At 38.7% G+C, this 17311-nt stretch overlaps 1 protein-coding gene across 4 annotated transcripts in view; it reads right to left on the bottom strand.

The window, feature by feature from the left end:
- Positions 1-8666: 8666 nt before the first annotated feature.
- Positions 8667-17311, bottom strand: part of LOC122968298 (rab GTPase-activating protein 1) — an 83626-nt gene continuing 74981 nt past the window's right edge. For all 4 annotated transcript variants that reach the window (XM_044333411.1, XM_044333414.1, XM_044333412.1 and 1 more), the window contains 3 exons: positions 16846-16917; positions 13134-13334; positions 8667-11963 (listed from right to left, as the gene is read on the bottom strand). In XM_044333411.1, the coding sequence (XP_044189346.1) occupies positions 11841-11963; positions 13134-13334; positions 16846-16917 (396 nt within the window). In that variant the 3' untranslated portion in view covers positions 8667-11840. The remainder of the gene's footprint in view (positions 11964-13133; positions 13335-16845; positions 16918-17311) is intronic.

The raw sequence follows: 17311 nt of genomic DNA, 5'->3' as shown, positions 1-17311 counted from the left end.
CGACGCCACGTGACTGGTGTGTAAGTGAATATATGGTGAGCAAAGATGTGTATTTACAGTAAATTATGAAAATAAAAAATAAGCTGGATAGATCATGTTAACAAAATGCTTGTGTAATTCGGTGCTTATATTGTGTTGTCTTCCAAAATGTAACTAGTTATTAATATCAGCAAAATGTAAACAAGTGGAAGAAAAAACAGCACAAAAGATTTCAGAACAGACATCTTTCTTTCCTTAAACAAGTGTAGCAAAAAAGAATCAAATAGTTTTTAAATATGGTACAATTTTTTTTTTTGTTTTAAGAGATATCTTTATGTGAGAGAACATGTAAAAAGAAAGAAGCAATAGATAAAAATTGCAATTTGATCAACTGCAACATAAAACAAACCCAACAAATTATTACGCTGATTTTGTATTATTATTATTAGTGAGCTGTTTAATTTTGTGTGCACGCCTCCCAAATGTTGTTTTGATTTCAATCACTTGCTTTGGTTTCATATGACACACGGGCCACTTATGTTATAGTTCCACAGTATAATACCCACTCTGGTAACGCCACATTCTGACACGTAATAGTGATAATACGTGTGTCTTTATGTCACACTATAATCACAGAGTCAAGGTTATGGGCGATAATTGGCGAGTTTGTCTAAGAAGAGTTTCAGCACATGGCGGTTCAGCAATATGAGCTGTCAATCATATTTACAGCAGCGCTGCTGACGGCTGACTCTGAGTATCCAGTGACATCTCCAGCAGTCAACACCACCAGCACACAGCCACAGCCGCCAATCATCCTGCTGAGCTGTGTGTGTGTGTGTGTGTGCATGTGTGTGTGTGTTTTTTGTGTGTGCTTTTGTCTGGGAAAACGCAAATGAGACAGAGAGGATGAGGATTAAACTCTCGAGCCGATGACAGTTATCCTGACAAATTAAACCCTGCTCAGCAGGTATCATTGGATCGTGTCAAATGTGGCAGTTCAGTTATGGAAACGTTCATTTTCTTACTGCATCAATTTATGCTGAAAGCTTATGTTTTTATAGCATTACTTTTTCCCTAGAAAATAACAAAAATGAGGATAGAAATGTCAAAGATCTGAATGTAATGCTGTTTGCATGTCAACACCTGATATAAAAACTGAAATATAACAAAACAATCATCAACAGTAAAATGCTATTTATACATGAAGAGAAGAGGCTGATGAAGGAGGATCATTGCTTATTCTGTCTGTAGAAACTGTAGGAATTTGCACATGATGAGAAATTAACAGATGCTGTTTAACAGAAGGAGAAATAACAGATCACAGTTTGAACTTGGATGTGTGCCGTTCACATTCCCTGACCTTAGAGTACTATTATTATTATTATTGTTTATGTACACACTAATCTGGAAAACCAATAAGACACACTATACCATCGGACTCATACACTGCAGGGTAATAAATGACTTCGGACTGCTGTCAACTTTTAGCATGACCCATATTGTGTTTCAGTTGGTAACAGGGAGCTGTGATATGCTAACATATTAAAGTCATTTGAGGAGTCATTCTTTCTCTCCTGATACAGGATAGCAGGGCCTGTTTATAGATAACAACATAGCTGGAGGATATTTAACAAGACCCAGAAACAAATTAAGTGTTAGTTTGAGTACACATAATTCTCATTATCAGGCCATGAATATGTTTGTCATACGCGACTGCAGTACACAAGTTTACCCACGTGCCACATCAGCAATCTGCTAACTAGCTTAACGGCAAGAGCAAAACTGTATAACAATTTTGGTGTATTTCTTTGGGAAAATATGAGTGTTTGGAGCACAGTCAACGTGAAAGAAACACATAAAGATACACTACCAATGAAGAGTCATATGTAATCACTTCCTTCAATAAAAACATAGTGCATATCACAGAAACAACTATATTTCAGTGCTAATGTATTTTCTGAACATGGGAACCATGAGCTCAAAGTTATATAAAAAAGAAACATTAGCATCAAATATTTCCAAAGCACCCACTTTTATCTTTGAGGTAGATTATGTCCATCTTTGCTGTCTGAACAACGTATCACCTTGTATTCTTCTGACTAACTGAATGCAAACCTCATGTGGGAACATTTGGGAATTGTTTTGCTCAGTCTATGGCAGTGATTTTTGTCATTAGTTACTAGGAGTGTGCCTGAATACTAATATGTTATTCAGCAAAGCACAAATAGTGGGGTTTTTTTTTTCAAATATTTGTTTCATACAAATATTTTTTAAATTATTTGTTTTTGGGAAGAAAAAAAAACATGTCAAATAACAGCACGCAAGCCGGTTACATCGCTATCTCAGTCTCTCTCCTCTGCTCTGTAGTTACGTCTATCAGCAGGTCTCAATGAGGGGAGTCACATCCACCTGCTACATGATGCACATTTCCTAATTTTGGACATCACTCCCGGAGTTGGGGGTGTTCCCCACAGATAAAGCTGAGCTACTGACACACGCAAAGTACTCCCAAGGGACTCTCCATAGTGCAAAGCAATAATCGCCTTTGAAGTTCTTCCCTACACGTTACACGCTGTACTGTCTCTGTGTTATGGGTGTATAAATAGGTAGTCTATGATCTGGGAGATTCCAGTTTGAGACCCGTTGTGAGGACCTCCTTCATAAGGTAGTTTATTCATGAATATTTATTGTAACACTTAAATTTTCTAAAATTAAAAGCGTCATAAAAAGAAAAACAGGATTTTTAAGCCTCGTTCCACTTTTATTTGAATACAAATACAAATAATTTTACTGCCTCAACAAATAGAAATACAGATACAAATACAAATACGGGGCCCTCTGCATATCCCTATTAGTTACCACAACATAAAATGTGACAATTGGTCCAAATCACAAGAGGTTTGTTGATTCAGCCATTTCATGCAGAAAAGTTGCTGTAATTTAGCAAAATTGCTAAATCTCACAAATATTTTCTTTCTTGAATTTGCATTAATTATTGCGATTGCAAAATTGCAATTTCCTGGAGGGACTCAAATACAGATAGAAACATTAATGCTACTTAAAAGTGTAACCATGAAACGATCAAACAAAACAGTCATAAAATATGGTTAAGAGATGTGTGCAAATCCTTTAAGAAAAACAAGGATTTGTAATCATTCATGTTGGATTTTAAACTTGCTGTTTGTATTAGAGTTTCTTATTTTTGTTGGTTAAATAAAGCAGAGGTTTGTTGATCTTACAATTCATTTTAATGTGTCAGACTGGAACAATAGGCCTTTTTTCCACACAACACTGACTGGATTCAATTTAACTGTTTCAGGTTCCTGGTATTGTGCATGCTGGCCCACTGGGACACTTGAACAGTACAGAGCCATTGTTAATGTGATTAATATCACCTGTGAGTTAACTACTATGACAAGTTAATATGCTGTGAAAAGGGCCTTCAGTGTAAAGTCAGCTCAAAGGAGAAGGAGCCTTTGTGTGCTGAATCTTTTAACTTTAAATTTCTTTAAAGTCAAAATTGAATCAAAATGAATGCCAAGACACTAATCAGCCAGTTTTAGGTTTTGTCCATATACTGACACATCTTAGAAAAATCCTGCAGACAGTTTCATTCAGGTTGAGGTGCAATGAGGAAGACTTCAACCTGTCAAAGTTTTTTGACAAAACATTTGTTAGTTTCCTTTCTAGTTGTCTTGTTGCAAGAATACAAAACTGTATCATCTGCATTCATTTGGAAATTAACATCAGTCAAAAGGAATTTGATCAATATAGACACTAAACAATAGAGGACCTAATGATGATCCCTGGGGGACGCTGGTGTTGTACAGGAAGCAGAGAGGAAATTTAAAATCCAGACTAATTATTATTTTACCTGGCAGCGATGTGACATTTTTGAACACCAGATAAGTTATCACCCTGCTCACGCTGTCTGTTCTCATCTGGTTGAGGTTACCACACTGTTAACTGGAGAACAATAACACAGGTTTAAACAAAGTGTAGTGGAGATGAATTAACATTAAACCAGCAGTCAAATGGAATAATTACTGTTTTGTGAATCAAAATATGAAGTTTATTCTCAGTAATATCATTATAAATTCTAATGTACATTATGAGCTCATATTTTAGAAAATATTAAATGTTAAAAATGTGTGGTTTTGATAGATTTGCCTACTGATGATTATAAGAATCATCTTTATAGGCCAAATATGTTTACACATAAAAGGAATTTGACTCCGGTTTAAACGTAAACATACACAGAATAACAACTCAACAATCTTCAGAGGATTGTGATGTGATGATGTTAGAAGCGATAGAGTTCATTCAATATCAAAAATCAAGACTTATACATGTTTTAGAGAAGAAGTTCTCATTATTTTTCCTCAACATTACAGCTCTGAAATCATCACTATGGTAATGAGATGTTGTGGATGAAGAAAATTATATGTTCCTTTTCCTGAGAATACCCTCAGGCTTAATTGTCAATTAAGAGGGAAATGATAGCAGAGTAGTCTGCCACAGCTGTGAAACCTTTCCTCAGACAAATATGTTTGCTGGGCAGGCAGAGGCTCCTCCTGGTTCACCCTCCTCACCTGAACAAATGAGATAACAGAGACAAGAAAACCTCCTGAGACCTACAAGATTCAATACTCAAGAGTTCACCTCACAGGGCCGCTACAAACATCCACACACACACCGTCCAAGTGAGTAAAGAAGGGAAAATGAAAGGTGAGTGCATGTTTATGTGAGCGAGACAGAGAGCAGACTGTATTATATGTACATGAAAGAGGTGCAGCAAATAGTCACATCCTTTACTTTAAAAGTATTAATACCACAATGTAAACAAGTAAACATCTGGTTTTAAAAAATGTGGTAAACAAATATTAGAAGTAAAATATACCCAGTAAGTATTGATTTGGTGATTTGCAGGTTAAAAAAGGCAACTTTTTTTCTTAAGGTTACAACATTTCAGTGACTATATTTCAACATTCAGGTGGGATTTTCTTCACATTAATATATAGTTGTTGGTATTATCAAGTAGAAATGAAATAGTTACTGTAGCTGATTGACTGATTAGTCATTTGACATAAAAACACTCATCAATTGAACTGATTGTTTAAGTCATTTTTAAGCATAAATGATGGTTCCAGCATTTTTTTTACTATTTTAGAGACCAAAGGATTTATTGATTAACCAAGAAAATACAGGTTTGTCTACAGGTTAAACGCATTGACTATTGTAATGCTCTATTTTTCAATATGGCTCAGTTACCATTACTTCAGAACTCAGCTGCACATGTGTTGACCTGAACCAGAGACAGAGCTCACAAAGTCTCTGCACTGGCTACCTGTTTGCTTCAGAATTGATCATTTTATTGGTTTATAAAAGCTCTTAATGGTCTTATTCTTACCTGTTTATTAGACTTGCTTTTCGCCTTGTGGCCTTTTAATTATCTTATTAAAGTCAGAACAAAAACTCACAGTGAGGTGTCCTTTTATTACGATGATCCACGACTCTGGAACAGCTTCCTGAAGACCCGACGCCAGCACACAATGTTGATATTTTTAAAAGCAAACTAAAGACCTTTTTACTCTGGCTTTTAAATGAACTTTATTTATATATTTGTCTATTTATTTAAGTATTTTAGTCTGTATTACTTCTTGGTATATCCTTTTATTTTATTTTTTGTCTTCTGGATTGTTTTCCTTTTAACACTCTACCTTTTATTTCTGGTTTTACTCACTTCAAATCATCTCTTCTCTTTTAGTACTTTATTATTTTATCTTATGCTCTTAACTTTTTATTTACTTTTTAATCTACTGTTTGGAGTTTTTATTTATTTATTTGAAACCTCACTTTTCTATTATTGACTTCCTGCCTCTGGTGTTTTGTCATTGCAAATTGATGAGACTTATGTAGCGTTTCTCCTTCATTTCCTGTTATTATCGAGTGCTTTATTAAGTACAAAGTCATTTATCACTTTGTGTGTTGATAGAGGGAGGGAGTTTTATTGTGTGAAGCACTTTGTGTTACATTTTGTTTGTATGAAAAGTGCTATACAAATAATATCTGATTGATTGATTGTGTCACCCCAATAAACAACAACAACAGCAATATTTTTGGCTTTTACTGTGAAATGGGAATCTGCAAAGAAACTCAGATAGTCGTCTTAAGTCCGTTACTGCATATTCTCAATGTGGTTTGTTACTTTTCACATCAGATGTGAAAGTTGCTGGTAGCCAGATCAGCGTTCAGTGAGATCAGTGTGTGTCTGCAGTCAGATCAGGTGACGGAGTTCAGAAGGTTGTTGTGAGGCTCCAGGGTCCAAATAGCTCCTCACTGCCTCTCTCTCTCTCTCTCTCTCTCTCTCTCTCTCTCTCTCTCTCTCTCTCTCTCTCTCTCTCTCTCTCACACACACACACACACACACACAGTTTCATCCCTGCCTCACAAATCACCAACGTCTGAGCTGAGCAGCAACCAAAGACGCCCGTCCCATCAGCATTCCACCTTTCCATTTTACTCTGTTGCTGCCTGCTGGGTGTATTTATAGCGCTGTAACGCAGGACAGAGAGAGGAGGAGGGTGAGAAGGGTGTCAAGCTGATTGCATAATGCTGACGCTTGTTACCTCCAGCCTGCAGGTATCATTCCTGCTGCTTTGCAATCTGCAGCCACAGAGCAAAGATCCCAACAGCCGTCATCACCAAAGGTGATAATTTTATGGGCCTACAAAAAGTTATAAACACTCTAACCCAGTGGTTCTCAAACTTTTTCATGTCAAAGACCCTTAAACTGACACAAATTAGACCACAGACCCCCATCTGATAAGATTTTGTCCCAGATGTTTTATTACAGAAAGTGTATGAAATCCATGACGAAAACAGTCATACATTCTGTCATTTTGTTACTTATGGATGGAATTATAGTGAGAATAAATAAATTATAGTGAAAAATCTCCTCAAGGACCCCTGGGAGTCCTTGGACCCCACTTTGAGAACCGCTGCTCTAAATGATATATGTAAGACCTCCAGCACAATCAGTGCACGTTGTACATTTTATACACTGAGGCTGTGGCAGAAAATAGCTCATCCCTGACACAGATAACAATGCAGCCATATATTATGAGGGACGTTCTCTGTGGAAGGAGATGAGAAATAGAAATGGAGCCAAAGTAAAGTAAAAGCTGCAAAGAGATTTCCATCCAGCTCGAGGGACACGTCTCATTCAGATAGAGGCTGTTTTCACAAGACATAATTAGTCAGAAGAAAACAGGTTTATTTTTATGTTCAAAACTCTCAGATGTCCAGAGAAGTGTTCCCGAGAGGTGAGTTAGAGAAGTCTCATTATAACAGCAGCATGTGCCTCTTTTATCTCTTTCTCCCTTTCAGCTGCTATCTGAGATGTTAGCGAGGAATTGGAGAGGAAACGACATGAGCTGAGCTGGCTTTGAACTCAGGAGACAGATAAAGATGCAAAACACCAATAAATGAGGCTGAAAAGCCTCAAAAACAACATCTAATGCTTCTATTCTCTCTCTAAAAAAAAAACACGTGATAGACGAAAGGAAATAGTCCCATTTTTGACAAATAGGCTTCATAATATGTTAATTCAGCTTGATACAAAAAGAGATAATAAGGTGTGCATTGCACCAAAAGATTTTCTCAGCCGCAAGCAGAACTCTAGAAACTAAAGAGACAGATGCAGTTTATTCAGTTCACAATCACACAATGTTCTAAACTGAATGTCTCTCTCCATCTTCCTTCTTTATAAATCATCTTAAGTCTAATTTTATTTTTGCACTGATTTGAAGTTTTCCTCTTCCTGCTCTGAAAGCACTGAAAACTCTCAGGTACAGAAAGCTGTTCACCTTTTCTTTATCAATAGTGATTTAAATCAAACATTTTCCAGTTTTAGACCATTTTATTTAGGTCAAGTTCTTCCACAGCTGTTTGTGTTTAGACAACATTTAAAATTGAGAACTTTGCCCTTTTTGTCAAGTATCAGAAAGTGTTTTTTTCTAACTATTAACTATTAACTATTCTTAACTCAAGTAGGGCTTGAGTTTAGGGCTTCAATTTTAAGTCCCGATTCTTTGATTAAACAAAAAATACAAATACAGGTTAATTGATGAAATATTAATTATTTCTTCCCCAATATGTTAGAAAAATGCATCAGTGTATCAGAGCCCAAGGTGACAACTTCAAATGTCTTATTATGTCTGACCAACAGTCTAAACCAGAGAATGTTTGATATGTTTGCTTAATAAATGACTTACACAATGATCAAAATAGTTGCTAATTTATTTTCTGTCCTCCATCTACTTGTTTCAGCTGAAGTTAGTAAGACTGACACCATTTGAGCTTTTCTTACCGTGTTTACTTGATACTGTCGGTTTAACTTTACAGACTGTTTCATTTTCATTCTGCTCTGCTGTCCTGCTTTGTTTTAGCAAAGCGTTTGTGGAATCTGGTGTGATCAGGTTTTAGCAGGAAAAGTAGTCTGCACATGAGTCAAAAATATGTACAGTATTTTTTAAATGGCACTAACAGGTGATATTTGAATCTCCACATCTGACTTCATCATGAAAAAGTGTTCCAGTGTGCTTCCATTTCCTCAAAAACTAACCACAACTGCCTGAAGGTTTCCTTCTATAATAGACACAAACAAAAAGAAAGTGACAGACATATTTTTGTGTTGATATCTTTATACTGAAATTCATGAAGTATACACAATGCATCCTAAACTATTACAATTTCCACACGTTGATAATGTTCTTGTTGTTGGATGATATAGCTACGTTTTGGCATTTTAATGAACCAAACAGCAGTCTGACTGAGAAGCTTGGAGCAAAACAAACATAAAAAAAAAAACATAAAACATTGTCGTGGATTAAATTGTAGCACGGCAGCAGGTAGGTAGGTACAAGTAGGCAACATTAGTTATAGTTACAGAGTAGAAAATCATAAACAAAAACTCCATATTCATTTTTTTAATGTTTGTTATATACAACCCAGTGCCTTTAGAGGAACGGCCCTTTGTTTCTGTCATCTGGACCCATCCTCTGACATCACAAGTAGATTCCAGCCAATCAGATTCCACCTTCAAGTTAGATGCAATTTACAGTAACGGTTCATTTTAGGCTGGAAAAGAAATATAGCTATTTCTCTTTTTTTTCAGTCTAAAATGATTAGAAGAGAAATTGGAATATTTTGTTGAGGCCCCTTTCTAGTTGACTAAATATGAAAACACACGAGCAAGCAGTTGTTAAACCCCCTCCTCCCCCCCCCCAAATCCTCTCTGGTTCGACCTCTGATGAAATGAAGTCCTGCGACTGATGGTGTAACTCCTGTGATACTGATCCACGCTTTAGGTGCAGAGTTACACTTCTGGCAGTTGACAAGTGTCTTTATGTGTGTGACTTTTCTGCCTCCCACATTCACAACAAGTGTGTATATCCACTCAGTGGCCACTTCAATATTTAAACCTCCTTCTTACTGGATAAAATCTGCTTTCTTGCCTCCTGTACACGTTGAATTCTTTGAGGCATGAATTCATCAAGGTTGTTGGGAATGTTTCACGGGGATTTTACTCCAAGCCCGTTCGATAAAGTCGATCGATTCCTGCAGATTTTAGCGAGTTGCGAGATGCTTGTGCTGTGGTTATCCTGTTCCTTCTTATCCCAAAGGTGCCCTATTGTGTCGAGTGCAGGCAGCTGGAATAAATACAAATTTCTGTCATGTTCCTGGAACCATCTCTGCATGATGAGCGCTTTGTCACACAGCCATTAGGGGACGCACTTGGACAGAAACAATGCTTTTTGCACCCTGTAGAATTCCAGTGACACAGGAAACACTTTTCTCACTATACCACCAGATTGTACCTTTTAAACAACACAGGATATAAGCCTTTTATGCCAGATCTCTATCCCACCATCAGCGTTTGACAACAGAAAGATCTCATGTTCGAGATTCATCAGGTGATGCGTTGAGAGAATGCTTTTCTGCATTTTGCTGCAGTTACATGCCATCTTTGTGGCCTTCCTGTTAGTTTTAAACATATTTTCCTTACTATTCTCCACTGATGAGGCCTTTTTGCTCACAGTACTGGCATTAGTTTGTTCTTGCTTCTTGTCTTGCATTAAAAACGATAGCGTCTTCCTAATATGTTCACAGTAGTAACGAAACTTTTTGGCCTTGTCCGCATGTTTGGACGACATGGATGACTGCTAACAAAGTGGCCACTGAGTGTTTATTCTGTACAGTGTGTATCTACATAGTAATTCAGTGTTGGTGTGTGTGTGTGCGTGTGTGTGTGTGATGTGTAGCGGTAAATCCCAAAGGTCTCACAAACTGAGCACAACACATCCTGCCACCGTGCACTACAACGTATCAAACATGACCTGCCAGTCAAGGTCAAAAGTCAAAGATGACAGAGCAGCCGGCGCCAGGGAAGAGGGTGACAGGTTTTAAAGGCGTGTTCAACTGCAGCAGTAATTACAACATTTTGTGTGTGTGTGTTGGTGTGTGTGTTTTCCATTTTGACTGAACAAGCATTGCATCACTTGAGGGGTCAACAACATACATACATACATATACTGTGTAATACATGTAGAGGTTTGCATGGTTTGGAGCTTTTTTAAGTATCTTTGTGCTGGGAGATCCAAACCAAACAAAGCTCTAACATGTTTTATGTCTGTAGATTTGTGTGAGGAAATGTATGCTGCTGCTGGTAAACACAACAGCGCTAATGCTTCTGTTTTTCTCTGTAAATTACATATCCATATCCACTAAAATCATCTCTATCAACCTTCATATCAAGGCTTTGTCAGCAAACTTCTCTTTAGCATCATTCATATACACATTTTTAACATTTAAGGAAACTGGACACCCAGGAAACCTTTTTTTTTTCCCCCTTACATGCATGCACACATTCATAACATTAGTGCTTTTTCTTTCCTTGGACTTTCAACACGTTCTCTCCCGATTTTTCTTATACACACACAGTTTAACGTTAATTCAGTCAATTATATATGCATTCAACCATGTTTTTTTTCTGTCTCACACACACACACATGAACACATACACCTCACGAAAACAAACAAACAAACAAAAAAAAAAAAACATGCGCACTTACACACACGTGTCCTCTTTACATAAGCACATTCATGTACATACATAGAAAAAGAAAGGTATTGTTCAACGTAAATTAGAAAAAGCTCAGTTTTGAAAAGCGTCTATTAGCTCTCGTACCTAAAACAAAAAAAAAAAACAAATTTACAGGGACTGGTTTCATCTGTGCCAGTAGTTTAGAGGGGAGCGCGCAGAACGGTAAGGAAGGACGGAGTGTTTTCTTCTCTATCCCGTCAGGACAGTTAAAGTTCTGATGTCCAACCTTCCTTCTGCGGGTCTTTAATATCAGCAGTACAAAGACAGAAATCAATGAAGCATTTCTCTTTTTTTTTTATGCTTTTCTTTCTGTGTGACCGGTGGAAGCACATTGTTTCTCTGGGGAAAATGGTACCATTGTACTTCATCTTACATTTTTCAACCCCTTCTCATCAGTGCGGTTGGCTGTAGTCATTTGGGGTGGAGAGGGGAAGAAATGGGTGGGTGGGTGGGGGGGTGATTAGATCAGGAAGGGCGGGGACGAAGGAAACACAAGGACATTTTTTATAAGAGGGACAACTAACGCAGTCCAGTAGTAATGGTCATCCTGGGACTTAACAGTCAATGTTCAAGTTAAAGTTATGGCCCGGTGGGTTAAGTTAGGGGTCCAGAGGTTTCAGCGTGGTGAGTAGCACTGAGCTCCAGACATGGTCTGGGTAAAACTAGGTGATGGGGTGTTGGGGGGAATATCAGGTTAGGTGGTCTCCTTGCCCTGGGTCCCAGTGACGGTCTTGATGGAGCTGAGCGTTCGGTTGAACCAGGTCTTCTTGGCGGCCTGCACCTCGTTGAGGGCCAGACCCAGATGGTGCTCCAAGTCCTGATTGAAGAGGAAAGAGAACGATTGAGAACGACAAGAGTCAAAAACAAGTCTGCCAATAAGTAATGACATGAACAGACTCTCCTTTTTCAAGAGTGTGAGCTTCTGCGTGCTTCTTTTAGTATCTATTTTTACCAGTTTGCCTTTCCTCAATCAGACGCTTTGAAGTCAATTTCCTTCCCACTCCAACAAACATCATTCCCACTGAAACCCTCATCTCTTTTCTTTGACATTATTCCAAATAAACTCCTCACAGAGCTCCTTGTTGCTGTCTGGTCTGGCCCTGTTTTCCTTTAGACGTCGTGCTCCAACCTCTCTCTAAGAAAGCAAAACTCTTTTGGCCTTTTGTAATAACAGCAACTGTGTTCACATGTATTTTTAAACTATTTAAACTGTGTTTCAGAGCTTCCCACTGCCTTTTTCTAATTCCATTAGATCTCAGTGCTGCACCAGACACCATTAATCACAGTAATGTCATGTATCACTGTGTAAATAGAGTCACGCTCACCAATAATGCTCCAAATTTCTTTAACCATATCTTGTTAGTAGCACATTTTCTGCAGTGATTTGTAGGGCACTTTACATTTAACTGTGGTGCTCTTCAAGGGTTGATAAAGTCGTGAGGGTAAAAATATGACCTTTCTTTTAATTGCTATGCAGGTGACACACTGTGTAACATAAAAGCCCGGCAGCCTTGATATTAAGAGATGAGCATCCTAAAACATCCTGCATCTAAATGACTGAGCTGACTGGAAATGATCGAGCCTCCATTCACATCTCAGACATCCTGGCCATTATAAAGCCGGCAGTTTCCTCCCGATGGCTCTGACTTTGGCAGCCTTTCAGAACATGCCAAAGTGTTGCTGAATGTGTCACTGACACAACAAAGGCCTGCACAGTAAACTTACTGCAACTCAAGGTCTGTTTAATGGCAGCTACACCAGCTGCTTACAAGTCATGATGGGAGCTGAACTAGTGTGGTTCAAGTTATTTTGTTCTGGTATAAATCCACAGAACATGACTTGCAAGATCTTTAGGTATTTAGATGGAAATCTCTAGTGTTTACAAACGTTTTACAGTGTTTCCATGGTCATATTTGTGTATGTGAACCCTGAACTCTGATTTCATGTTTTGTAGTTTCATTTAGGCTGCAACTGTGTGTTGGTCTACCTGGATTTTGCACTCAGCCTCCACCAGCTGCAGTTTAGTCTGGGCTAGTTCCAGCTCCATCTCCCTCAGCTGGTTCTTCAAACCCTCCTTCTCCTCATCCATCTCCTCGCTCCCCCCAGAAGGCGCTGTGGTCACGGCGGCCCGCACACGACCTTCTTTGTTGAAAAGACTGCTGCACTTTTCACAGCCTTCCACTTTGGACTAGAGAAGGATATAAGGAGAAGGGAGAAAGAAAGAGATTAAAGATTAGAGAAGAAATAAAAGGTAGTGACTGACATCTTTACGACAGTCTCTGACCTTACAAACCGTTTTTTGTTAAAGCAACCTGCCTCTCACAGCCTTAAGTCGGAGGACAGTAAAAACATAGGAGAGAAAAAAAGAAGGTGAATGTGAGGATAAAAGGCACAAAAAAGATTCAAGGTTATAAAGGTATAGACCAAAAGCCAACACTATTACAAAAAACTAACCACACTTGTAAATTTACTCTTGTCAAATCATAGTAAGGAGAAAATATTGACTTTAGACATAGAAAGAAAGGAGATATGCAAGTGAGAAAGGTAAAAATAAAAACTCATTCATCCTAGAAAGTCTTTGAAAAGAAATTAAAGTGTCAAAGCTCCCACAAAGATCTATGAGACTCAAAGATTAGACAGCAAGCTGTGTGCAACGGAGATAAGTGTGCAAACTCCCTTATTCCTTTCAAAAGAAATTATTTTTGCAACTAGCACCTTTTTATTACTATCATGTGTGCAGCAGCTTTGAAAATAAACACAGAAAATCCAAAAATAAAAAGAACTTGCAGGATATGCAGACCGTTGGTGCACACATGAAAATATCTAACCAAACAACTTCTGTCTAAACTGAATGCAAATATCTACAATCAAGTCATTGTGCTGTGTCTTCTCTCTATAGTAGAATTATTTTTACAATTCAAGTAGAGACAGTGCTCTGTTTAGTTACTGAGGCACAGCAGCTCATTAGTGTAGTAACCATACAAGCAAGTTTTGCTTTTCCTCCTCTGTCAGTGCTGCATCCCACCCAGCTCTTTAGTCAAAGAGCTCTTTTTTGGGCGCCCTTGTATGTGATGAGCTATTATTGGGCACAGAGCATTTGTGCAAGCAGCAACAGAAAATCAATACCAACAGACCCACACTGACTATGCTGCTAGACAAGACCCCATTCAGGTACTTTAAAGTACTTGTTGGTGTGCCACACATGCTGAGCTATAATGGACGTGGAAAAAGATTCAGCCTCAGATGAATCCGAGAAAATAATTCCTGCAGCACAGATACATAATATGTCTGCATCTATTATGTCTACATAGTACGTAGACATGATAGTTGCGTTTATCCTGCTTCACCTGCTCTTTCTAAGTTTGGCTCATGGCTATGAAGCTTCCTAATGGCAGTGCAGGTTGGGCAGAATCGGTCCTGTTTACGAGGCTAACTCCTCTGATGAGCCTGTTATCAATAGATAAGTTCCTGAGTTTGCAGCAACAACCATCATTATCCACCACACTTTATAGTCAAGGTTATGTGCCTTAGCAACAAGGGTTGCCTGTGTTGGCTAGGATATTCACTGAAAATAAATGTTTTATGGCGTTTGTGCATTTCAATCGTATTAAACTGCCACCTGAGTTCAAAGCTGATTAAAAATCATACATGGTATTTCTAGGCTACACAAGTGGATGGGAGCTTTAATAAAGCAGCTGAGTGCCGATACTGAAATTGTTTCTGTCATCATTTCATATAGTTTTAGTGATTAGTCAGTCGGTTTATTATTAACACTGTTGCAACTTACAATTATGTATAATTTACTGCACATCACTGTTCCAATACATCAGTTATAATTGCAAGTGCTGACAATTGTATTACATTTGCTGAACCATTATTAGTAAACAATGAAAGAAAAATAATCACAAGAACAAACAAGATGATATACTCAAAGATGTATACCTCTACCACACACACACACACACACACACACAGAAGGCCTGCTACATCCTTTACAGGGCTTGTGTCCTTGGTGCAGTAAACCTTTTGTCCGTCCTTTTGTGAGTCCTTGGGCAGCCCTGAAAGAGCTCTCTGCCAACATGGCCTTTCTCCCCGCTAGAGTGTCAACAAACATTTCACAAGCTAAGTGTTCCGAGTGCTGGAGCTCCGATGCCTGGCCCTGGATCCTCGGCCAAATTTCTTATTTTTTTTTTCCCCAAAGGCTTTGATTTCACTGCCAGCCAAGAAAATGAGATGGCAACACAGTACTCAACCTACCTACAGATGCAAGGACTGAGAGATCCAAACTGTTCTGTCCATTTCCGGCTCACACGTTACACATGAAGGTAACAGCTGGATTTGAATGATGAACTCTACCGTGACTTGTAGAGTTACTTTCTGATGCATAAAATTTAGAATTCAAGTGACGTTAAAAATGTTTGTTGAGCTTTTCCACTCTGTGTACACTTTACATGACATTTTGTGTGTAACCTACTGCTTGTGACCTTGTTGAGAACAGCTTATCATGTTTGAAAATTGGGGATAATGGAAGAACAAGAGTAAAAAATTCAACTAAAGTTCTCCAAGGAGATGGATAAATCAGATCTCTGACATTTGTAATCTTGGTTATTCAGCAGGAACAGAATTACTGTCCTATATCATCTAAAGTCTAACATGACTGTTGGTATAAACAATCCACCTACACGAGCAGAAGACAGATAGTACCCAGTGATAATGTGATGCAGTTTCAGGCACTCATCTAGCATCCTTAGAACTGTAGTTATATCATTAATTCTTCATTTAGTAACTGTGTAAATGAGAGAGACACACACATGTGCATACATTTGTCACTAACAGCATGGCTCTGTAATTATGCTCCACTTGTAGTCCTGGCTGTTAATCTACAGCATGTGTCTGAGTGCACACAGCAGTGTTTCGAGGTGTGTGTGTGTGTGTGTGTGTGAGGTGTCAAACGATTCAACCAACTAACGCAGTACCTTCACCGCGTACCTGCTACGGCTAAAGTGTGTGTGTATACGTGTGCTTTGGCGAGCTGTAGCAAACGCCACAACAACACGCTACACCGCAGTTGAAAAAGATATCTAACGTTAGGCGTGAGGATAGGCGTTTTAAGTGGAGCTCATGTTACATTTGGTGCACTGCAGCAAACGCCTACATGCCTACAAACCACCATGCCTAACCTAGAATTGATACCAAGAAAGCTCATTATGGACAAAGAAAGCCCTTTGTCCATAATTGTTGGCTTCTGCACAAGCTTCTGCATCCAGCACGGGAGCCAGTAACACCCCAGAGCTTCTTCCCAGCTGATTCCGAGAGAAAACAAGTTGTGAGCTTGTGAGACTTTCAATTAAGACACACTGAGCTGGTTATATTGAGCCTGAGATCTGGCGTGCAGCTCCTATAGTGGGGAAGTGAAAACACAATGAGCTTTCTTGAAACGCACGCCTAGTTATCTATCAAACTGTAAGGTGTAGTGTGTTGATGAGGCGTGGGTTGTGAGATTACATGTGCAGGAAGGTGTGGTGTATGTTGCCTTAAATCAGGTGTAGTGTATGCCACGTGCACGCGCCCTGTCAATTCATGTGAATGCCACATCTATATGAAACGACCACTGCTGGTGCGACACCTACGTCACATGTGTAACACCTGTGTGTGTGTGTGTGTGTGTGTGTGTGTGTATGCACGTGTGTGAAACTCACCCGAATTTTCTCCAGTTCTCCTCGGTTGGCTGTCTGTTGTTTCTCCAGTCGTTCGCTCAGCTGGGAGCAGATCTATAAGAACCAGAGACACAGACGAAAACAGGAGATGTGTTCAGTTACAATACGTGCTTTCACACTGCTGTCAAATATATCAACAGGTCATATACCTGAAGTCCAATGTGACAAACTCAGTTGTCAGTGCAGCCATTTATATAGACAGCTGCAAAACATAGGTGGATAAAAACAGCAATGTTTTATGACAGCGAACAAACAGGGCATAGTAAGTTGTTTCCTTTTGTCACTATTTATATAATGACACATGACAAAGATGCAGTAGCTTGTGTATACTGTGTGTGTCCTTGGTGCATTTGAATGAATGAAAGAACACATGAACATTTATGAGCACAGTGACAGTAGTCATGAGTTGGGAAATCCATACAGAAGGTTTTATGAGATCAGGTATTGT

Source organism: Thunnus albacares, chromosome 18, assembly GCF_914725855.1.
Source record: "Thunnus albacares chromosome 18, fThuAlb1.1, whole genome shotgun sequence".
NCBI lineage: Eukaryota > Metazoa > Chordata > Actinopteri > Scombriformes > Scombridae > Thunnus > Thunnus albacares.
Note: the sequence above shows the minus strand (reverse complement) of the source record. Positions and strands in the feature narration are given on the sequence as shown.